Source organism: Lemur catta, chromosome 1 (genome assembly GCF_020740605.2).
Source record: "Lemur catta isolate mLemCat1 chromosome 1, mLemCat1.pri, whole genome shotgun sequence".
Lineage (NCBI taxonomy): Eukaryota > Metazoa > Chordata > Mammalia > Primates > Lemuridae > Lemur > Lemur catta.
The window spans coordinates 248,566,895-248,593,050 of NC_059128.1; the positions used below are offsets into that span (position 1 = coordinate 248,566,895).

General features: G+C 35.7%; 1 protein-coding gene across 4 annotated transcripts in view; it reads right to left on the bottom strand.

Moving 5' to 3' along the window:
• Positions 1-740: 740 nt before the first annotated feature.
• The window catches only part of C1H3orf38 (chromosome 1 C3orf38 homolog), a 31,607-nt gene continuing 6,191 nt past the window's right edge, over positions 741-26,156 (bottom strand). The window contains exons 4-5 of one of the 4 annotated variants that reach the window (XM_045540443.1): positions 1,127-1,228; positions 741-1,022 (exon numbers count right to left, since the gene is read on the bottom strand). In XM_045540443.1, coding sequence (XP_045396399.1) covers positions 1,154-1,228 — 75 coding nt within the window. In that variant the 3' untranslated portion in view covers positions 741-1,022; positions 1,127-1,153. The other 3 variants (XR_006732716.1, XM_045540441.1, XM_045540444.1) reach the window with 3 other exon arrangements.

Genomic DNA, 26,156 nt, shown 5'->3' on the forward strand with positions numbered 1-26,156 from the left:
AATCAGGGCAGGCAGTGGAAATCCATGTTCCAGTATGAGAACTCAGCATTCCTTTGGCATTCCAAGGTGAATCTGTGTGGCAACATCTCCACACTGTGGCCAGATTCAGAATTGTTTACTACTATGTAGGAACATGATTTTCAGGTCCTATTGGTAGTGCACCCAAGCATTTATTCAATACTAAATGGAACTAATTTAAATAGTCTCCTGAAAATTAATTTTAGTCTAAAATTGTACTAGTATCCCTTAATCATGATTGCTTAATATAAAGTTAGCACAGTTTACTTGGTTTCTTTTCTAATGGTCCACATCTGCCTTTAATCTTGCACCTAACCAAAGTAATTTTTAAATTCAAATACATTATTTAAAGGGAAACTATACTATATTTCTCTTCCTCTATTCTCAGTAATTTCCTTTATTTACCATAATACCCCTCCCCAAAATTTATCTGATCTTCAATAGCCTGAGATGCTAGCCTGAGTTAAGCATACATTGTATATAGTTTTTTTTAACTTCATGCCATTAGATTGAATAGCTAAGATCTACTGTTTTCATATGCACTCACTTCAAAGTGCCTTTGTGCATAACCCTCTTTTTCTAGTATTGAGTGAGAATTAAAGAGATTTCCGAAATGAAGGGAAATAGGGGGAAAAAATCTTGCTAAATTTCCTAATCCTCTTCTCCAGCTTTTTTGACAATAAAATTATGTTGGTCCAGCACTTGATAAAGGATTTGATTGCTTTGTTTAAAAATATTAATCTGTAATGTCCCTTGATGGCTTATCTGTTACTAATTTTAACAGGTAATAAAGAAAAATTTTGTTGACTAAAATCATTTAATCATTCTTCCTTCTTCCAACACTGACAACTGTCTATATTAGATTCTATAGATGGCACAGCAAAGATTTTCCCCAAGTATTTACCTCCTAGCGAGAAGAACAATGTTATCTCCTGATGATGTTTCCTCATCAGTTCATAATATGGTTTGATGTCCATAATGGAAATCCGATACGTTTAGAATGACTGAAATAGGCAAGTAAGTTTTTAATCATTATATTATGTTTTATCTTTGAAGTTGTATAACATCGATTCATGTATGATATCTTAACATGCCATGTAACTTTTACCTTAGTCCCCTAGTTTTTCTGAGATTCTCATTCCTCATATGGCAAATGATGCAGGTTAATAGTCTCCAAAATCTCTTCTAGATTTAAGAGGTTATGATGATTCTGCACGTGAAAATAATAAATGAACAAATATAAATTTTCAAACCAAATGCTAAATATTTAAAATTGATTATGACTTTTTTCAAAGAAATACTCTAAGGAGAAAGCAACTATAACTCAAGACATGAATTAGATCTGTGGTTCCCATCCCTTGGGCAGTGGACCGGTACTGGCCCATGGCCTGTTAGGAACTAGGCCGCACAGCAGATGAGCAAGTAAAGCTTCATGTGTAGTTATAGCTATTCCCCATCGCTCCCGTGACTGCATAAGCTCTGTCAGATCGGCGGTGGCATTAGATTCTCATAGGAGCACGAATCCTACCATAAACTGTACATGTGAGGGATCTAGGTTGTGCGCTCCTTGTGAGAATCTAGTGGCTGATGATCTGAGGTGGAGCTGAGGCGGTGATCCTAGCGCTGGGGAGGGCTGCAAATACAGATTATCATTAGCAGAGAGGTTTGACTGCACAATAAATGTAATGCGCTTGAATCATCCCAAAACCAATGCCCCCACCCCCGGTCTGTGGAAAAATTGTTTCCTGTGAAACGTGTCCCTGGTGCCAAAAAGATTGGGGACCACTGAATTAGACCATACACATGTTCCAGAAAAAAGACATGAGTACATGGAATACCAAATGGTATTGTTCTATCTGAAGGACTACCTATGACATAGGCTTGACAGATTGATGACTCTAGTAAAAAATAAGAAACTAACTCCATTAATTTTATGGATGTAGCTAAAATAAGCAAACATAGTAGCCATTATCACTAAAATCACTGGAGCAAAGTCATTTCCAAAACCTTGGGGCTTTGGAAGATACTTCTGTCAATGGAAAAAATGAAGCTACAGTGTTTCACTATACTTCATTTGTCCTGTAACTATTTCTTGAAACTATTCTATGGTAAATGCCCAAGAGGTAAGAAAATCTCTGGAAGAGTGCTAACTAGGAAGGGAAGTAAGACAGAATCAGTCAAAAAATTGGAACCCAATGTCACAATTAAAATACTATCAGAAATTTTGCTTAGAAACTAAGTTACAACCAGAATTTAGAGGGTTTTTTTTTAACAATGTATTACATTTTTAGCCATTCTATTAAAACTGCTCCCTCAATAGGTATGAATGACCTATGAATCATTAAAATCAGTTTCACTTCCATTTCTCTGGATAACCTTAACTGATACAGTGACTATCTTTAAGAAATACTGTGTAAGAAATTCTTTCATTACTTTCTGGGAGGAATCGGTAATCTCTAAAATCACTCCAAACTCTAAACTACATAATTACATGATGAAATGCATTATTTATATTAAATGGGACTTTTAATTTAACATATTTAAATAACCAACATAATTTTCTCACTACACTCCAAATAGAAGAATATAAACAAATATATATTCATGCATAAACATTTGTTAAACATAATGACATTTAAAAAAGGTCTATCTCTATATATCACAATTATGATATTAGAAATACAGGTTTCAAATTATTAAATCAAATCTTACATATAATCACTATAATCACCATGGACGATTTGCTGCATTACTACTGATCTCCTAATACCAGAGGCACTATATATAAATATATCAAAATTACAAACCATAGCAGGCACCTCTCTTTCTAATGCCAATTGATTAGGAATGGTGCCTCACAAAATGTGTTCAAGAATGTGTGACCTCCTTTGAGCTCAGTGGGAAAGAATGGGAAGATTGATTACTGGTGTTTTCTATGGGTTGGGGGTGAAAGAGGGAGGAGTTGTTGTGGAATCAAGCATTTGCCAATCTTATTGCGGACTATTAAGCATCTGCATTCTACAAACCTTTCCGTCTACATTTCCACCACCTTGTCTAGCTATAAAATCTTTCCTCATTCATATATAAATTGCTAGCAGTTCTTCAAAATAATTTCTCTTCCAGCAAAGTAATGGTTACTTTTGGTGGGCAAAATCACTTTTTTTCAGATTTGCAAAAGACAGAGTGACATTCCAGAATTTCATTTCAGCAAGTAGCTATCATCCATCAACAGTATAATATTAATGAAGAGGGACTGCAAGGAGAATCCAGAGAACATCACTTTGGAAAACAGAAACAAGAATGATGTGGGTAACAGGGCCAAACAAAAAACAATTTCGAATTCGATGTCCCTCCGTCCCCCTGTCTGGGTCCAAAGGTGTGCCGTGACTATTACTGAGTCATGATTAAAATTCCCCTTGCTGCAGCCTTAGGCACAGCTGTTAACTCCCACTGCTGGCATCTGCCCCAGGACTAGTCTTCTGGTCGTCCCACAGCCAGCCCCTCCTGGCAGAGAGGACTTCCCTCATTACAGTCACAGTGGTCCCTGTGGGGGACCTTTCAGTCAAAAGAGAACGTGAGCAATCTGGTCTGGAAGGCAGAGAACTTCACAGAAAGATTTACCATTGTGCTTCTTTAAATAATAGACTTCTCTACTGAACTTGACATCTTATTTTATTTACCAAATGCTAAATATATATAATTCCCAGTTAGTTTGCTTGACTATAGTAACCATTTCACTATATATATGTATCTCAAAACATCATGTTGTACATCTTAAATATATACAATAAGTACATAAATGAATGAGTAGAAATAATAAATAAAACATATACAATGTCATTGAATCTATACCTACCACTATTTACAAACTCCTCTTTGCAACTAGAAATTTTACTTATACTCCTTTAGTTTGTACTTTTATTCCTGGTGCCTCATAGAATTTTATCACAATGTGACATATTTTGTGCTTAAAACACTTATTGATCACTGTACAATATTTGTATGCTGGCCAGGTGTGGTGGCTCACTCCTGTAATCCCAGCATTTTGTGAGGCCACGGAAGGAGGATTGCTTGAAGCCAAGAGTTCAAGACCAGTTTTGGCAATAGGAGACCTCCATCTCTACAAAGAAAATGTTTAAATTAGCTGGGCATGGTGACTGACTGAGGTGGAAAGATTGTTTGAGCCCAGGAGTTCGAGGTTACCATGGCCACTGCACTCTAGCCTGGGTGACAGAGCAAGGCCCTGTCTCTAAGAAAAAAAAAATATATATATATATATTTATTTATTTCTATGCAACAAAAATATGATCATAATTTTTTAAAACTTCCCCACAATAGTTTAAGAGGTAAAATATTTCCCCCAGGCTGGGTGCGGGAGCTCACCTCACACTTGTAATTTTGGGAGGCTGAGGTGGGAGAATTGCTTGAGCCCAGGAGTTTGAGACCAGCCTCAGCAAGAGTGAGACCCTCCCATCTCCACAAAAAATTGAAAAATTAGCCAGGCATGGTGGCACACTCCTGTAGTCCCAGCTCCTCTGAAGGCTGAGGCAGGAGGATCACTTGATCCCAAGAGCGTGAGGTTGGAGTGAGCTATGATGATGCCACTGTACTCTAACCGGGGTGACAGAGCAAGACCCTGTTTTAAAAAAAAAAAAAAGAAGAAGAAGAAAAGAAAAATAATTTCTTTTGGATTGAGTTATTATAACTGTTAGTATTATATAATTGAGCAAAATAACATAACTAGTTTACTCACTTTACTGGAAACCCATAGTTTCCTCAGCTGGTTTAATATTTTTATTGCTTAAATAAGTCAGGGTTTGTCATCAATTCTATTCTTATTTTTTCTTGGGTTTTTTTTTTTTGGTATAAACATGAGAAGTCATGCTTACATTAATAAGTAGAGAGGAATGAAATTATAACATCACCCAATATTTGAAAACATTCCTAATTAGGACTTGTACATTTTAATATGCAAATTTTAGATCAAAAGGAAAAACATCAAATAGTGATTTATTGCCAAAATTTCTTTTTAATGAGCAGTCTATCAGGTAGAAACTTAATTCAATTTTTCTTTAACTTTGTTGAAATTAAATGATTTTAAGGAAAGTTTAGCAACCATCTGACTTGCAAAATTTTTGTTGAATAATCATTGTAGTGATTCCTTTTCCCTACACAAACACTAATAATTCAAAATTCTCTTTGTTTAGCACCCAGAGGTTTTTATGCCACAGGACAAAGCACTATAGTGAGACTCAGGAGGGGTGAAAAGATCTTTCTTTTGTAAAATGAGAGAATGGTAATGGTTAAAAAAAAAAAAAAAGTTTGGGGAAGTGGTATAATGCCTGGGACCACAGGTGCAGTCCAGTCAGTTAAGGGAAGTGCAAAACACATTGAAGATTAGGAAATTGACTGCCTTAAAACTCTTTAGATCAGCTTAATTTTCCAGAAAGTCTCCAGGTACCCTCAGAAGTACATGTTTCCCAGTTGGAAGTCCACTACTATAAAGCCAAAACGATGATAGGCATAAAACACTCAGGGAAAAGTCTTGGCCACAAGATGTCACTAAATTCCCACATTCTACTTTAAAATGCTATTAAAGCTTTTCTTCAAAATAATCAGCAGCAGCATCTGGGTTCTGAACAAGAGGAGGATAAAGTGCTCTGATTTCTTTTTAATTTTAAAAGAAAAAAATTTGATAGAGAGGAAAGGATGATGAAGAAAGACAAAGTAGTTTTGCAATATTATCTCATGCTATCTGGGACTTAACAAATTTGTTTCCAGTAAAATGTAATCCAATAAACACGTTTTAATAAAAATAAAATTTAATAATTTAAAGTACATGCACTAAAATGGAAAAACTATTGTAAAAATGAGCCTTTTATTAAAATCCTCAGAAAATCAGTAACTTGTCTATAAAAACAAATCTATCCATTAGAGCAAATTTACCTTAGAAAATGAAGGTTTCTATTCGTCTACATAGCTCTATGAAGCCCCTAAAACTTTTTATTTTTCAAGTTTACTTAGTCCTGAAAATATTACCTATTGCTTAGTCATTCAAGAGTGCTATATATTACAGCATTATACTGTATATTGAAAAGTTGTTTGTTGGCATGTTGAATTTATTATTGGTGAAAGTTAAAAAGATTAATATGGATTAAAAGAAACAAAATTCCTCAAAGTTCTAAATTTTTAACATATGCAGTCTCATTCAAATTAAACATCAAGTTATGAATATTAGCTGTACTTCTTTCCTCAATTCTCAGAGCATTGTGTCATAAATGTTTCAAACGATATTGGTATGTATGTTAAGAGCATTTAACAAATCATTTCAACTCTGGGATAAGAAGACGCAAAATTAGCACCAGACTAAAATAATGTTCTGACAACTCCTGCCGGTAAAATATCATTTTACCAAAACATGAGCAAAATAATTTTTGTTGTTTTTTATTTCTTTCTTCCAACATTTTATTATAAAACCTTTCGAACATAAAGCAAAGGTGAAAGAATTTTAATTGAGTGCACATACATCTACCATAAGATTCTACTGTTAACATTTTAGTATGCTTGCTTTAGTATCATATCTATTCATGGATCCACCCCTTGATCCATTAATCTATCTTATTCAAACTGCAGATATCAGGCCCAGTGTGGTGGCTCACACCTGTAATCCTAGCTCTCTGGGAGGCCGAGGCGGGCGGATCATTTGAGCTCAGGAGTTCGAGACCAGCCTGAGCAAGAGCAAGACCCTGTCTCTACTAAAAATAGAAAGAAATTATATGGACAGCTAAAAATATATATAGAAAAAATTAGCCAGGCATGGTGGCGCATGCCTGTAGTCCCAGCTACTCGGGAGGCTGAGGCAGAAGGACTGCATGAGCCCAGGAGTTTGAGGTTGCTGTGAGCTAGGCTGACACCACGGCACTCTAGCCCTGCAACAGAGTGAGACTCTGCCTCAAAAAAAAAAAAAAAAAAAATTGCAGATATCACCACATTTCCTCCAAAATATTTCAGTATGCAAATTATTAAAATAATTAATTGGGAGGCCATTAGGTTGAGGTGACTCTAGCACCTTGAGTTCTTATGCAAGCAAACGAAACCCAATGCAGTGAGATCAGTCATATGGTAGAAAAACAAAACTTAAGCTTAACCAATCAGAAACTTCCAACTAACCGCTAACTAGGAAATTGACCAATCAGAAACCGTCAGCTAACTCATAAACTAGGGACTTTAAAGCTACTGCTCCACTTTAACCAGTCAAATGTTTTCTGTCCTGATTTTGTGAATACATAAAAATTCTCCCCTGGATCCCCTGTGGTGGAACCTATGGTTTGGCACTGCATGATTCATGAATTGCTGTTTGATCAAATAAACGCTAAAATTTTAATGGGCCTAAGTAATCTTTTAACAATATCATTAACTACAGTTCAATATTTATGTGTATGTTTATGTGAAATTTACATGCACTACAATGCACAACTCAAGTGTATATTCACTGAATTTTGACAAATACATGCATCTGCACTCGGTTAAACCCTTATCAAGATACAGAGCATGACCGTAACCTAAGAAAGTTCTCACACTCTTCACAGTCAATCCCTACCTCAACATTCCTCCAGAGGCAACCGACATTCTGATTCCCCCCTGCCAATAGATTAGTTGTGCTTGTTCTAGACTTTCTTATAAATGGAATCATAAAGTATGTACACTTTTGTATGAATCTTCTTTCATTCAATATCTATGTTGAATGCATGTGTAATTCACTTATTTTTATTGCTAAGGAGTATTCCACTATATAAATATGCTATAGTTTGTTTATTCAATCTCTGATTGATGAACATCTGAGCTGTTTCCAGTTTGGGGCTATTCTGAATAAAGGTGCTATGAACATTCTTGTACACATCTTTTTGTGAACACATGCTTTTATTTCTCTTTAGTAGATGCCTACCAGTAAAAATGCAGACCTTAGGGTATGGTTACCGTTAGTTTTAGCATTTAGCATTTAGTTGTAGCATTGTCCAATCATAAAAAATGTTGAAAGTTCCAACTGTTCCACAACCCCACTGACATTTGATGGTGTTCATCTTTTTAAATTATAGCCAATCTAGTGGTTGCATAGTGGTATCTCATGGTTTTGATATGTATTTCCATAATGACTAATGATGTTTCATACTTTATACATCCTTACTGGCAAGTCATATTTCCTCTTTTGTAAACTGTTCAAACACTTTACCCATGTTTAATTAGGTTATTTGTCTTTCTAGGAGTTCTCTATGTATTCTACATACCAGTCCTTTGTCAGATGTATGCTTTGTGAATATTTTCTTCCAGTCTTAGCTTACCTATTTATTTCTTAAGGTGTATTTTGATCAGCAGAAGCTTTTAATTTTGATGATATCTAATTTATTGATTTTTTTCTTTCATGGTTTTACTTTCTGTACCTTATGAAACCTTTGCTTATCCCAGAGTCATGAAAATATTCCCCTATGTTTCCCTTTAAAAGGTTTATAGTTTTAGCCTTTATGTTTAGATCTATGATCCAAAATTGAATTAATTTTTCTGTACAGTATGAAGTACTAGTCAAGGTTCTTTTTTTTAATATGGATATTTAGCATTCCTAGGGACTTTTCTTTCCTCATTGGGTTGCTTTGTTACCTTTATTGAAAATCAAAAGACTACATAAGTGCAAGTTTATTTCTGGGTTCTTTATTCTGTTCCATTCATCTGTGGATCCTTATGGTAGTACCACACTGGATTACTATAGCTTGATAGCATTTCTTGCCTTCGGCTTTGTTCTTTACTTATAATCTTTTCAGACAATAGCTATTGAAAACAGGTGCATATTTTAATATTCTGTAAGTCTTATGCAAAATAAAAACTAATCACATTGCTTTTTGCTTTTGGGGGGCTTATGAGTCTCAAAGAGTCCTAATTTGGAATGCAGAGAAAAGGAAGCTTTTGGTTTTGCTTAGAAAAAAACAAAACAAAACAAACAAACAAAAACTTGAAATTAAGCAGAAAATTGCCTAAATAATGCCTGTCATTTTCGCTTTTAGAAATTTAATTAAGAAATGTAAGAATTCATACCAAATTCATTTTTCTAAAAGATAAACATTATGCTTTAATTATATAGCTAGACTATTTTACGCCAAATACTGTAACATTGGTTCAGGCTTCCCACTTTATAACCACATCTATTTGCCTTTTTACCTCATTTAAATTAAAGGCTGGCAGTCTAAGTGAAGATCAAAATCCTTTACTCACAGATTCCAACTTCATGCTTCCAGCCAAATTCTTTTTCCTTTACTGTTCCATTTGCTTTAGGCCTTCTTGCAAGATGGTCTTGGTTTTATTTTCAAGCTGGTGCATTGTTTATGCTGGCTGTAAAGCCCTCATTTGCCTCTGGGTCCTAATTTATAGCAGTTTCATCCAACTTGACTCTTACGGATATTATTGCAGAAGTCTACGTAAGCAAAAGGGAAAGTTTTCCAAAATGTCAAAAACAAAGTATTTGTTTTTGTTTTCAGATAGATGTTTTGCATTGAATCCTTGGGAATTATTGGCTATCATTATGGTACAGACTATTTTGACTTGAATGAATTTGTAGGATGGAATTAAATCTAGTTCAACACCACATGACACAATAGCTAAATCCATGAAGAGACTCTATTTTTAATAAAAATTTATGCCAGGGAGAAAATCTTTCCACTTTCTATTAAGCAATTTTCTACAATCTTGAACACAAAGAAGTGTGTGTGTGTGTGTGTGTGTGTGTGTGTGTGTGTGTGTGTGTGTGTGTGGTTTACAAGTGCAAATATAATAGGTAAAATATTCACCATTTTAGTGGTTAGGGGCTGTTATGAGCCTCCCCAAATTTCATATATTGTACCAGTACCTCAGAATGAGACAGTATTTAAAGTAAGGCCTTTAAGTGGTAATTAAAGTTAAATGAGGTCATTAGAGTGGGCCACAATCCAATGTGATTGGTATCCTCATAGGAAGAGGAGCTCAAGACACAGACGTGTGTGCATAGACGAAAAACCACGTGACGACACAGCAAGAAGGTGGCCTGCAAACCAAGAAGATAGGTCTCAGAATGAAATCAACCCTGTCGACACCCTAATCTTGCACCCTAGTCTGCAGAACTGTGAGAAGGAAATTTCCATTGTTTTTAAGTCATTCACTTTGTGGTACTTTATTATGGAAGCCCTAGACAACTATTATAACACAAGGGTATAGATTCCAGAGCTAGGGCACCTGGTTTCAAATCAATGCCACTTACCTACTGTGTGACTTTGAGTGTGTTACTTAATATCTCTATGCCTAGGTTTCTTCATCTGTAAAATAAGTATAATATAGTACCTACTCCACACTATTGTTATAAAGAGCAAATGAGTACCTGTAAAGTACTCAAGCCAATACCTTGCACATATTAAGTCTTATATATCAATCTTAGCAATTATCATTTATTTAGTAGTACATCAAGGCATATCAGATTTTATACAATAGTTGAGCCACATTTCAAAACCTGTATGTCTCAACATCTGATTTTTATGTTCTTTAATGAGTGTTATCAAGATGCATAGTAGAATATGTTTTATGGTTTAGGTTTTGATTTGGTTTATGTTGGCAGGGCTCAGTCTTACACATAAATTCATGTAAGCTGTATGCTGCAGTGATTTGGGATAAAGATTATCATTGATAGTTGTTGCTCCACACCCACATGCAACTGGACTGAAATAATTTTGACACATTCTTGAAGTTTTGTCTGGTGGCCTGGAGTTTCTCATGATGAAAAGCAAGCAGGCTTTTTTGTTTTTTTGTTTGTTTGTAAAAGAGGCTAAATGCAACAACTTATCCTTTATCTTAGAAATAATATCTCAACATGTCTCATGCCACTGGACCCCCTAGACATTTCACTGAGGTAGAAGACCCCTGAATTTTTTTGTTTTGTCTTTTTCTTATGGGCCTCTGCATTCTTATCAGAGTTATTTCCCATCCTCTGACATGCAAATGTCTTACCAATAAGTCTACAGTAGTTGCTACTTCTTGCTTTCTAGCTCCAATCAGCACACTGTCATCAATGTAATGGACCAGTGTGATGGTTTTTTTTTTTTTTCTTTTTAGAGACATGGTCTCGCTTTGTCACCCAGGCTGAAGTCCAGTCTCACGATCATAGCTCACTGAAGCCTCGAACTCCTGGGCTCAAGCAATCTTCACACCTCAGTCTCTCTTGAGTCACTAGGATTATAGGCATGAGCCACCCCACGCCCAGCTCAGTGTGATATCTTGTGGAAGGGAAAGGTGATCAAGATCCCTGAGAACTAAATTATGACATAGAGCTGGAGAGTTGCTATATCCCTGAGTAGGACAGTGAAAGTGCATTGCTGGCCTTGTCAGATGAAAGCAAACTGCTTCTGGTGGGCCTTACATACAAACATGGAGAAAAAGGCATTTGCCATATCAATAGATACAAACCAGGTACCAGAAGATGTGTTAATTTGCTCAAGTAATGAAACAACATCTGGTACAGTAGCTGCAATTGGACTCACCACTTGGGATAGGCCTGTGATAATCCACTGTCATTCTTTGTCTTCTGCACAGAATAAATAAGAGAATTGAATGTGGATGTGTTGGAAATCACCCCCCTTACCCCCTGCTGTCTTCAAGTCCTTGATAGTGACACTAATCTCTGCAATCCCTCTGGGAAATGCAGTGTTGCTTTGGATTGACTGTTTTCCTAGGTAGAGGCAGGTCTAATGGCTTCCGTTTGGCCTTTCCCACCATAATAGCCCTCACTCCACAGGTTAGCGAGCCAACTTGGGATTCTGCCAGCTGCTAAGTATGTGCATTCCAATTATGCATTCTGGAACCAGACACGTAACCACAGGATGGGTTTAGGGGCCCACTGGACCCACTGACTTGGACATGAACTAAAACTTCATTGATCACCTGACCTCCATAAGTCCCTATTCTGACTAGAGAGCTACAGTGACATTTTGGGTCTCCTCTTCAATGTCAGTTCAGAGCTATTGTACAATAGTTTCCAAAAGGTCTAATTATTTCCCTTTCCCCCGTGCACACTCTGTATAGATCCCTTTGGGGAAGGCTGAGAGACAGATTAAAATTATCCATTTTCAGTGTTATAGTAGTGTCCTTCCTCAAGAGGACCTGACTTCCCCTCATTCAAGGGATCCTGGGCCTGCAAATTGGCTAAAGTCTTGGAATTGATTGAGGCTCCATGACTCTCTGTTTTTATGATTCTAGTTAGATGTTTGTTCACTTGATCTAGAATTTTTCTCATTATACAGATGAAATAAGAATTTAGCAGGCTTCTTATCCATTTCACTTCTAGGAACATCATGATCAAATAACCAATGCCATAGGTCTCCATGAGTCAGGCTATTCTAATTGCTGTTTTTACTCTACTGTTACAGTAACCAAGCCCACTTTGCCTTTGGCAGTTGAGTGCCTCCAGGTGGCCCTTGCTACCTGGGATTCAATTACTCCCCTTGCATTTAGGTTTCCTATTCAGTGGCCATGACTCCCACTGTAAGCTCTGGCCTACAGAGAAAAGCAATCATGGAGCTCTTCAAGGATGCTGGGTCTCCCTTCACAAATCTGTTTCTCAAAGTATTGGTAAAAGGTATGTCTTCTGGACTCTTCCAATGTGGGTGAGTAGGTCTTAAGTAACAAATCCACCCTACCATTTCAATCTCCCTAAGCCTTTGAATCCCCTCCTGAACATAAAAACCAACAGAAATCAGGCATTTTCCACCCACTCATGATGGGCTAATGTTTGATCTATGTTTCAGCCAACCAACCAAATTGTTAGAGCCCTTTCTAACTCTCTAAGCTGCAACATTAAATGCAGAATCAGTATTTAGTGTGCCCATATCAATAAATTTGCCCTGATCAAACTTTACGTTCCTTTTATCATTATCCTATACCTTTAATATCCACTCCTACACATGTTCTTCAGCTTTCTGTTTATATGAGTTAGAAAACTCAAGTATTCTTTTGGAGTATAGTGCACCTCTTCATGGATCACGCTTTATATCTCATCTTTAGGGGCCTTTTGGGACATCAGTCTGGCTATAGGTCTAGAACAAGGAGGGGTGGACGGTGTGGGGTCCTGAGGAGAATCAGCATTATCTTTCTTGGCAACTGCCTCAGGAGAGCCATTATCATTTCCTTAGGCAAGGCAGGGGCAATGCCCTCAGATGAGTGTGGAACAGCCAGTACCGCTGTGGTTGGGGAGGCTGCTACTATTAGGGTTGAGAAAGCCACTACTACTGGCAAAAAAGACCCATCAGAATTTAGGAGCTCAATGTTCAGAGCTACATGAGGGTCTTCGCACATGTCCCCATCTCAACTTACAGGATCCCATTCTTTCTCAACCAATGTCTTAGCTTTCTTTTTTTTTTTTTTTTTGAGACAGAGTCTCACTCTGTTGCCCAGACTAGAGTGCTGTGGCGTCAGCCTCACTCACAGCAACCTCAAACTCCTGGGCTCAAGAGATCCTCCTGCCTCAGCCTCCCGAGTAGCTGGGACTACAGGCATGCACCACCATGCCTGGCTAATTTTTTCTATTTTTAGTTGTCTATATAATTTCTTTCTATTTTTAAGTAGAGAAGGGGTCTCGCTTTTGCTCAGGCTGGCCCCGAACTCGGAGCTCAAACGATCCGCTCACCTCAGCTGCCCAGAGTGCCAGGATTACATGCGTGGGCCACCGTGCCTGGCCAATGCCTCAGCTTTAACTGTAGACACTTTTACTGTAACAGTAGATATTGCCAGGCTTAAAGTTCAAATTTCACGTAATTCAGCCAATCACATGATCAGGACTTGTGCTTGATTTTCAGCTATTTCAATCATGTGGATACGGGGCATAAGATTTTCCCTCAGGGCACACCTAGAAGCTCCTAGGTCATATATGCATTGCTTGAGCTGGGAATCTGAATCCCTGAGCTCATCCTTTTTTTCATTATTTTGTCCAGCTACATTAGGAGCAACCAACTAACATCATTACATTCCTTAGTGCCATGGTTTGGATATTTGTCCCCCCCCCAACCTCATGTTGAAATTTGATCCCCAATGTTAGAGCTGGTACTTAATGGGAAGTGTTTGGGTCATGGGGACAGATCCCTCATGAATACATTAATGCTTTCCCTGGGGGTGGGGGAGGTGAGTGAATTCTCACTCTATTAGTTCCTGAGAGAGCTGGTGGTTAAAAGAGCCTGGCACCTCCTCCCTTTTTCTCTTTCCTCCTCTCTTGCCATATGATCTCTGCACATGCAGGCTCCCCTTCACCTTCCGCCATGAGTGGAAGCAGCCTGAGGCCCCACCCCCCAGATGCAAATGCCCAATCTTGAACTTTCTAGCCACCCAAAATCATGAGCCAAATAAACCTTTTGTTATTATACATTACCCAGCCTCAGGTATTCCTTTATAGCAATACAAAATGGACTAAGACACTTAGTTTTCTACAAATGTTTCAAAGTATTATATACAGAGTCATTAATTTCCTGCCTCTTATAAGTGGTTCATTAGGAGTATCCAGTGCAGGTATTTTGCATATCTCTATAAACAGTTCACACTATGGACCATCAGTATTCTCTCTACTATTGAAAATAGAGTCCTTAGCATTTTTAAGTCTAATCAAATTAGAAAATTAGAAAGCCAATTCCAGAAACCACCAAATCAATTCAGGCAACTTATCTGTAAAATTCTGTTCTGCTAGAACCACTCCTGGTACCAAAATCTGTATTAGTTAGGGTTCTCCAGAAAAATAGAACCAACAAGATATTAATACATAAATAGATTGATATAGAAACATGAGAAGGGATTTATTAGGGGACTTGGCTCACATGATTATGGAGGCTGAGAAGTCCACAATATGCTATCTGCAAGCTGGAGAACCAGGGAAGCTGGGAGTGTATGTGGCTCAGTCCAAGTCTGAAGGCCTGAGACCCAGGGGAGCTGACAGTGTAACTATCAATTCAAGTCCAAAGACCTGAGAACCTGGGGGCCATTGGTGCAAATCCCAGAGTCCAAAAGGTGGAGGACCTGGAGTTCTAATGTCCAAGAGCAGGAGAAGATGGGTGTTCGGCTTCAGAATAAGAGAGAAAGTGAGCAAATTCAACAAAACATTTTTGTTCTATCCAGGCCATCTGCCAATTGGATGGTGCCTACCAAACTGGGCAAGGGTCAAGTTTCCATACTCAGGCCACTTGATTCAAATGCTAACCTCTTCTGGAAACACTCTCACAAACATATCCACAAATAATTCTTTACCAGCTATGTGGGTATACCTTAATCCAGTCAAGTTGACTAAAATTAACCATCACAGGCATATAGGGCTGTGTATAGGAGGGGTCCAAACATGGAGTTTTCAGTCCCTCTCCTATGGAGTGATGGATGGCTATACTCACCCTGGCCTTTGGTGTTCAGAGATTTTTATCAAAGTTTGGTCACCCATTGTTTGTGTAGCTGACCTTTAGTTTACAGTTCCTCCCAGAAGTTGGGCTAATATCTTTGATCTCCATTTCTTCTAGAGGTAGAAACTGGTATGGCATGGCACAAAACCCCCATCATAAATCACATTGTTAGACTGGCTCATGGCCAAAGCCCCCAGGAGTAACACTCCTATCTGGCAGAACATAATAAGCACCTAGAGATATCTTCCTAGTAGCCAAGGGCAAAGGTCAGACCTCTCTTTGGCTATCAGCTTTCACTAACTGTGTTTATCATTTGTTTATATTTGCATCTGTTTTGACTAGATAATACATGCAGATGGTATAAAATTCAAAAAGTATATAGACATATGTATGTCCATTCTTTCTGACATACACAAATAGTATTTTTTTACTTGCAAACGGTCATATTATTAAATTTTGCACCATAAAAATTTTTCTGAAAACTTATGATAGTGAATACAAAGAATATAAAAATTATCTGATGAAAATCTTCCCTTTCCCCAAAATAGTGCAAAACATGTCCTAACTCTACACACTTCTAGAATAATGTCCACTGATAAATGATGTTATTCTACAAATGTTAGTAATTATAATTCATAGAAGGTAAACAAAAGAAAAAAATTTTTTAAAGATTTCTTACTCTAGTACCGAAAATGTTTTAAACTGAGTGGATGTTTGGGTGGAAAGTAAAAGGAGATAGTGAAGCAATCACACACTAAATTGCCTGAACACCAGGGTTATGAAAAGACACAAAATAAGAGCATAATGTGGTTGTTAAATGCATAAGGTGATTACTCCAGTCCAACTGCTTGTGTGAAAAGTGATAACTGCTTTTTTTTTTTTTAAACAGTATACAAAGTCAGGTCAGCATGAGCTTTTAGTGTACAACTTTTTGAATTTTTATAAGAATGATAAACAAGCAGCTTTATTTCCCCCCAATTCTGTCCTACATTATAATACAGAAAGAAAAAGCTTGTCACTCCTCTGGTATTCTAAGAATAGACATTTTTTAATTGATCCTCAAGTAAAATTATTTTTTCATCATATACTTTCTCTCACAATAATCTTTTTACCTAGGGTCACCAAAAGAAAAATCTACTTGCAGATGGTGTTAAAAAGGTTCTCAATCTGTCCTTTGCAATCAGCTCAGGGAAGCATTCTTTCAAGCTATGTTGCACTATTTGAATGTGGTTTTCAATAAGCACCAAAATATGTTTCTGTGGTGAGCCAAAAGAATCAGATGAGGGCTGGGGGGGATGAAGCTCTGTAGAACTGAGCCATTTGCACACGAGTTATATAATCTTAAAATAATCTGATTTCCTTGCCATTAAAATTCACATTATCGACTTGGAGTAATGGCTCAAGACAGTGGATTGCTTGATACCTAAAATCAAGGAAAATTCCTTTAATAACATGAACAATGTCTCAAAGAAATGTTTTTAATCTCTGCCCTTATCTTAAAACCTCATGCGAACACTTTTCCTCTAAACAGGCAGAACTGAAGGGAAAAAACAGTTTTGTAACTTCCTGCCCAGTTTTTCATACAGCATTATAAAATGATGTAGACTTAAGGAATCAAAGTTTTGATTATATCTACTCCCTTAAACACTGAATCACCATCTTGATGGTTTATGGTTGATATTTAACTGCTCTTTTTAAGAAAGAGATGTGTTGATTGGCTTTTTTGCACAGTAGTCCTTTTATTTACCTAACAATCATTGCTGCCCAAATGGCGTTCCATCATTAAAGGTCATGATACATAGTTTCTAGTCCACACAAAAACTTATTTCCCAGTGTAGCCTTCATTTTCTATATCCACAGGTTTTCAGGGATAAATAGAATAAGAAGTTGTTATGGACTTCTCATACATGTAACTGACATATGGCAAATAATGATTCATACATTGCACATCAGTGGTTTTGTCTGAATATTAAAGTATCTTCTAAAATGCACACGAAAAGGATCGTTCTTCCACATTGTCACTGAATTATGCAATAGAACTTTTCCAATAGTTATTGTTCTCTGATTATATTTGTTATTAATGTTGAGACTGTTTTTACAAGCTTTTCAGCAATGATATCTTATACTATATTGGTTTAAGGAACACAACTCCATATGATGCTTCTATAATTTTGGACTCACCTGCTATAAATTTGGACTACATAATATTGCCTAACAAATTTTAAACTGGGATGTATTATTTTACACTTCTTCATAAAGTATTACTTAACTAAAATCATTTACCAAAGAAATCAATGTACTTTAAAAATGATGACAATTTTGATGGTGATATGTAAATATTTGACAGGTAATATACTATTGACCAGTGGCAAATGAAGTACAGGCCAAAAAAAAGTTCATAGTTATTATTATCCTTCCTTCTCCATTTTAGCTGATGTTTGGGAAAAAAAATCACAGAATCTGTTGTACAGCACATACATATTCTAATTCTATATTCACAATGAAGTTTTTTCCATTATTTACATTTGGTATTTTTATGAGTGATGGTATTTCTTAATATTTTCATCATTTTTCAATAAGCCAATTTTGTGCATTGGAGATATAAGACTATCAATCATGAAATACAAATTTAACAAGCATTAAAATTACCCACAAAGAACATTAGTAAGATGAACACCCTGCTGGCTTCATGCTGTCTGAGGTTAAACTGACCAACACAGTCCCCATTGCACATATGCATCTGCTGTAACACAGTTAAAAACTTACTAGGATTCTTATGAAAATATCTCACATTTAAAATTTGCAAAATGTATGTGAATTATGTGGGGAAAAAAATCTCAGCATATTTTTTTTTTCTTTGAAGCTGCCAAACTATTTAAGACTATCAAGGATCACCATTCTTTTAGCATTATTGCTCTAGTCGAAAGGTTAGGACTTTACCTACGTTTCAGAAAAACACTGAAAGATGAAAATGGTTAAAGTAGTAAGAAAGACATCAATAAGACATCCCAGAGAAGCATTTTCTAATAAAATAAACTCTTTATTAAACAGTAAAAATTACTTTATACAGGTTAAAGTGAGACTTGCATAAGAAACTAGAATAAGCTACTTGAGGTACAAGTGCCTTCTGTTAAAATGCCTGACACATACTAAGCGCTCAATAAATTTTTGCCAAATTGAAGAATGCTTAAGAGAAAACATTGACGCATTTTTTAAAATAAACTGTTTCATCAATCTAAAACTCTTGCTCTAGCATAGGTTGCTCGTAAAATTAAAATTATGGCTTATTCTGCAATTTCTCTTAATTCTTAGGAGTCTATTGATGTACTGTGATTTTCATTGTTCTGACAATTCCCATATTAAAGTTCTTGACATGCTTAAATTTTCTGTTATCTTGTTTCTGTATTCCAGGTTCTATCATAAATCTGAACTACTATAATCAGTGCTGTCATTACAGCAAAATCTTCCGTTTTTGCTAAATAAATGTTTCCATTCAACTTCCTGGAATAACTTAATGACTTTATGAGCAGCACCCATCCAGGGCCACACTTCCTACAGAAAAAAACCTATCCTGAATTCTTTGTTTGTCTCCAACAGTACTCTTAAATATTTACCCACCCCTATTATTCATTCTCTTTGAAGGAATCATCTATAAGTGATTATTTTTTTTCTTTTATCCCCAAATCTCCACGGCCAAGATAAGTGATTATTTTATTAACATCTTCATTTTTACTAGGGATTACTGGCAGTCTTAATATTTGGCTTTCTGTCAAATCATTTTGTACTTTTGACTAAAACATGGAAATATATTTTGAACATATATAACAAGGCAAAAAAGTTTTACAGAGTAGCAGTTTCAAACAACTTCAGGGTTTCTGGTGATTAGAAAATAGAAAAATATTTTAAAGACTTCATGCTTTTTTCCCTTTTTTGTTCTATTTCTCATATCTATTTCTAGATATGTAGAATATTTTCATCATTGTTTTTTGCTTCTGTAGACAGAAATACACATACTACCCACATGTATATGTAAAATGTATACATGTATATTTGGTTGAAAAAATTAATGAAAAATATTTTTGAATGATTACTTATGATGAAGCAAAATAATGGAAAATTAATTTAACCAATAATGAACTACAAATTCCTTTAAAAGTAATATTCTTTAATTGCTAAGAAGGCATTCAATCATAATACCATGTGACTTTAAAATCACAGCTGATTTTAGAAATGAATTTATCTAAGCTGGGTGTGGTGGCTCATGCCTGTAATCTCAGCAATTTGGGAGGCTGAAGTGGGAGGATCCATTCAGCCCAGGACTTTGAGAACAGCCTCAGCAATATAGTGAGACCCTGTCTCTATTAAAAACAAAACAAAAAACAAATTGCCTAGTCTAGAGCTGGTTCATTTTTACATGTGAAGAAACGGAGGAGAATTTAAATTCATTCAAAATAAGGTCTGAAGGTGTTGGTTTTATAGTAGTGAGCATAGCTGCCTTTCAAAATAAGGTAGTAGCAGTAGTCAGATTGGAAAAAAAATGCAAGAAACCCACATAGGCTTTGTAGTTTAAAAAAAAAAAAAAGGCCAGAGATAAGATCTCCACAACAATAAAACCATATTAACTTCAGTATGTTACTGAATTTTGGGGGTTTCAGTTTCTTCATCTTTTACAAATGCATAAGACCTAGATAATTCTATCTACCTGAGTGTTACTGATTGTATTAGAGGTCATATATTGTCATTCTGGAAGGTAAGTTTGGCTTTATTCATTAAACACATATTTACTGAGCACCTAATAAATATAATGTGCTAGGCACTATCTTTAACAGATAGGCAAAGGTCTAGGAATAAAAAGTAGCATTCACTTCCTTATTTTCTATCTGTAATAAATATCTATGGAATATGTAGTCTCTGTGCAAAGCAATAAAAATACAGTATAAGTGAAACAGTTATAGTCCCTGCTCTCAGCTTAAAATTTAGTGGGGCAGATAAATAATTAGTAAGTTAACAAATAACATCTGAAGTGCTCAGACCAAAACAAGACACTCTGATAAATACTAAGAGTTTAACTTAAAGAGAAAATATTTAAGCCAAGAAAGTGAAGCAGCCATGTAAAAAGCTTGAGAAAGATGATTCTAGACAGATGATGTTTACAAAATCCCTAGAGAGGAAAAAATACTTGACTTATGGAAGAAATTTCATTATTAAACGGTTTGAATCATAATCCTTTTCTTCCTACATTATCAGACTGCCTGTGACAAAAAATAAAAAAATATATTCCACAGTTACAGATACTGGAGTATAAAAGCAGAGGACTAAGAAAGCACAGGATAAATACAAAGACTAATTGGTACTAGATGTTGTCTGTACCAAACAATGTATGAAAATGAGTAGGGTCAAATCTAAGGGGTGATGGAAATCACAGTACAAAATCTGGACTTTATTTTGGAGGTAATGCAACACTACTGAAAGTTCTGAACATGAAAGTTATGATGAATGCTATACTTAAAAGAAATTTTAATGTCACAAATATGTAAGAAATATTAAAACAGAAATAAAATTATTAAAATTAGTCAAGGTTTAAGTAAAGAGGGCCAATTATAGCAGCAGCTGAAACAGAAAACAATACTACAGATATGCTATACCTGGATGTGGCAAGAAATTGAACATATGGAACAAAGACTGTATCTAACACTAAAAGCACAATGGTGCCATTAACAGAAAGGGAAGACTAGAGATTGTGGTGAGATGGTGAGTTCAAGAAATTTGATATAAATTGTTACATATATTTTTGTTACCCCATTCCTTTATTTTTCCATTAGTAATACTGTTTTATGTAAACATTCAATATATTTTCTCCAAGATGTTTTAAATCACTAAATGAGCAACTCAAGAGATATAATTGGAAGTGGAATACAGTATAAATTAATACTCCTAGTCTGAATTTAGATAAACAATACAAATTAAAGACATCTTTGCTTTGGAAATAAATGCCAGCAAATGACAACTTTCATATTAAAGATAATCAGTAAAAAAGTATTCACCAAAAACCTACTATATATGAGGCAATATAATGTAGTTATTTATCACATGGCTCTTGAGTTTGAATGTCTTGGTCTAAATCTAGGCAATATCATCAGCTCTGACAGCTTGGAAAGTTACTCAAACCTGTTGTCAGGTGAAAGAGATAATGGTACCTACTTCATTTAGCTGTCTGCAGGATCTAAGGAGTTAGAGTACATGCAACAAACATAGAAAAGCAACTGGCATATAACAAACACCCCAAATTTAGCTAATTTTATCCTGTGCAGGGCACTGGGAAAAAGAAGATCCCCCAAATAAGCAAGAATCACCAGTTCTAGAAATTTACAATTTAGGGAAGCAAAAGTAAGTTACATGTAACAATTGAGAACAATTAAGTGTAATACTAATGATTAGTACAGTAAAAGATGAGAGATGGAAAAGATTAACACAAACTTATAAAATGTTTCAAGAAAAAGCCTTTAAGCAGTTATTTTTTGTTCAGAAAACATCAGACAAGTAACATAGTTGGCAGTGGGTGATTTTTCCTTCAATCCTTAAATTAATTCAAACGTAATTAATTTCATACTTCAGAGTTAGGGTATCTACAAGCTGAAGATGAAAACTACTAACTAAAGAGCCTCACTAAATGACTCACTCAAAATAACAAGCCCTATGTGGTAGGCTGGGTGACAGCAGACTTCCTCTTTAAAGACAAATCAAAAACAGTGAGGAGATTTAACAGTACTGAGAATAGAAGTTAGAAGGTACCAAATTCTAGGCCAGTGATTTCAATGACTAACCCAAGAAGTTCTGGAGTCTGGTTTTGTATGTCACGTAAACATCATATTCAATTCAATATTAACCCTTTACAGAAAGACTACTGGGAAGAGTCAGACTAGAAAAAATACAGCTGAAAGCATTTAGCACATTCTGACAAAGTCTGGATACTTTTCCTTCCAATTCTAAATAAAGTGGCCTGTCAAAATATCCTTTATTTTGTATTGACAAAATCTATATGGCTTAGTAGAGCCATATGGCTATTTAAAATTTCAAAGACATTTTTTTTCTGATCATATAAAAGCATCTATCTCAATCCTTTTACAAAGAGCCTAAAAAGGTTTTCACCTTAAGAATACCTAAACCCAGAGATTGAGATTTGAATTCAACGTAAGTTTAGGTAAATAACATATTGATGCATTATTTTATCTTGCACTTGATTCAGTGACTTACAAATAGTAGATGCTCAATAAATATACGCCAAATAAATTTGAAGAGGACCTAGATCCAGCAAGTCTTGTTTCCTAACACTGCAACTGTATTATCTACATCAAAACTGGGTAGATACCAAAGATTATAAATAGGGTTTTAGAGGGTGGGGAAGATGTGGGAGTGTTTGTTATAAGATGAAAAGATCACATACATAAACTCCTGAGAAGAAATGTTCATATTTTTAACATTTCACCAGATTAGCAATATACAGTTAATAAATAAAATCTTCTTACGTAAATTTTTTCTTTTCACATTTTTACCACTTTCTCCAATGTATGTTCATTATTCTCCATTAAATTTATCTTGTCAAAATAAAATTCTGAGTATTTTTATGTTCCAATTGACAGATTTTGGTATTTTGTCTTCATATCTAACATCATTTGAAAAACAAAATTCACAAGTAACAACAACCACAGATTTCCTAGAAGTCCTTTCATTCATAAGATTTAATCCTCTGGCATAGGGATGCAAGGGCACATTTTGTAAAAATAATTTTATTTTTTAATACAGTAGAAGAGCAGTCTGGGGGAAATGTAATATTATGGCAGGGTTTTTTTTAACATGGAGTTTGGCTATAGGATTCTTGAATGTGCTTTAGGGAGACCCATGAACTCACTGAAATATGCAAAAATTGTGATAATATATGTAAACATATTTTTTCTGGGGAGAAAGAACATAGCTCTCATCTTATTTTTCAAAAGGTTGACGACCACCTTCCACAACTCCAGAACCAATGAAGAAAAGGGCATCTAAATTTGTGAAAACAGAAATCCTAAGAAAAACATTACAGTGTGGTTTTCATTCATTTTTCTTATCTACTTAGCTGTGAGAGTTAGAACATTTGTTAGAACACGGTGTTTCTGATAATCTTTAAGAAACAAAACAAACAAAAAAAACCCACTGTTCCTTAAATTCTTTTCTGGCTGATATTACAATTTCTTACTGGTACAAGGCAAGTAGCCTTTAGCACAAAAATGTTACCTTTCTGAAAACCCTGGAACACTTCCTGTTATCTGGTTTGCCATTTGCAAGCTGCTTTAATAAATTAGAAGTTTTGCTACAGCTGGTTTTTTAGTTAATAAGACACATGTGTTATCTGGCATTCTAGATACTAATAAAATACCCTAATGTAACTATTACTTTAAGATTTAACAAAAAAGCATACTTAATATGTATGCCCTGTTATTTGGCTACGGCAAATTAGCCTACAGCAAATAAAATTCCAGATGATCTCCTAGTTTGACCACCCAATTAGTATGAATTATGGGTAGAGTGTTGTATTCTTCTTTAGTACTTTATTCTGGATTTTCCAAATACCAGTTGGGTATAAAAAAGCAAATGAGAGACAATAGAGACCTAAAACTGGGTTGTTTCTCTGTCAACCCTGACATAAACAGACTAATAGGTTGGTAATAAAAGTAGAGTTCAATCCTTGCACTAAGCTTTGGTTGTTCTCAAAACCCTTATCAAGCTTCATGAACAGATTTCAATTCCTCCAAGTCTAAATCTTCCTCCAAATAATTGTTTCTTTATACATTTCCCCTCTAATGTTTTCTAAAGCCCTCAGGTATATTCCACTGACCCTGGGTTTCTGAGGTCAGTATAGTTCTCCTCCCCAATCTGAATTATTTTGGGGATCTAAAAGTTTCTGTGTATTCAGGTATGAAATTCAGACTATGTGACCAAAAAACTACCACTGATGAGAACCAAAGATAAAATCTAGATGCAGAAAAGCCTTTTTTTTTTTTTTTTGAGACAGAGTCTTGCTGTGCTACCTGGGCTAGAGTGAGTGCCCTGGAATCAGCCTACCTAGCTCACAGAAACCTCAAACTCCTGGGCTTAAGAGATCCTACTGCCTCAGCCTCCTGAGTAGGAGTAGCTGGGACTACAGGCATGCGCCACCATGCCCGGCTAATTTTTTCTATATATGTATTTTAGTTGGCTAGATAATTTCTTTCTATTTTTAGTAGAGACAGGGTCTCACTCTTGCTCAGGCTGGTCTCAAACTCCTGACCTCGAGTGATCCACCCGCCTCGGCCTCCCAGAGTGCTACAATTACTGGCATGAGCCACCGCGCCCAGCCAGCAAGCCTTTTTTATAGTATGTAAACTTCTTTTTGCTCACTCATTCACCCATTCACTCCAACATTAGGCTCTACAGTGTGCCCAGATGTAGAAATTCACATGAAATAAAACACAGTCCCAATCCTCAAGCTTAGTCTACCAAGAAGATTTCAAATCTTTAGGGTTAATTAAAACTATGTACAGAAATTGCAGCTTCATTTGAGCTTTACACAAATTCAAAAACCCAATACTGAAGATATCTAGAGGCAATCTCTGCTCATTCTGGGCATCTATAGTAGTTCTGCAGTACTTGACATCAACAGCACAAAGAAAGAGATAGGAATGCTTTTTAATTTTATCTTTTACTTAGGATATTTTCTATTACATTTTATAATGCTACTTCATGCTTAAGGGAAAAAAAAAAACCTTGCCTTTCAAAATCCAAGCAGAACTATAGGTTGCGTAAAGATGGACTTGTAACCTGATTATGTACCTTATAAAACCATAAGATGTAATTATTTTGGGAACTGCCATTTTCTTTACACCTAATTATATTACACTGATAGTGTAACTAAGAGTAGTAAAATCTGCTGCATTTTGGTTAAATGTCTAAAACTTCATCCAAGAGTAAGACAACTGTAAATTAAATCTAAACAATACACTATTCTTACAGCAGACAAAAGGGATTTCCCTCCTTTATTAAGTTCTTATTTTAGGACATATCAATTTGTACTCCTCATAAGAGGCATGGCATTAAAAAAACAAAGATGAGCTTTTTCCTCCTGCTTCCATCAGTCTCCCCTAGATGATTACGAGCAGACTTAAATGTAAAAAGTAACACGTACAACACATCATCACATTTTGCCGTCGAATTTTTCTCTGAATGGTACTTTTATAAATTAAAATTACTAACTAAATCCAGGATCAGCAAATAATTGCTGGGTAATGAGGAATTTAAACTTTAAGCCAACTATGTAAATAATCTGGCAACTCAACCTTGTAACTCAAACTCAGTGACACAAATTAGAGGTGAAAAAAGTTATGACGTGGGGGCACATGTATACATATGTACACACGTATACCTACATTATGAACTTGTGGATATTTTTTTGGACACCTTTGTCAAGATCAATCAAGAGGAAGAACAGTAATTCATTTAAAAGGTAGGAACTGGGCACACCTTTAAAATTTCAACAGTATATTTCCTTCATATGGTATTACAATAAATGTTCTTTAAGACTATTAGTTGAAGCCAAGGTAAGAATAAGGTCTATTTTGAGAACAGCATTTATCACTGCCCAAAACAGTTTGGAAAATGTCGCAGATTATAAAAGATATTTATCTTGGA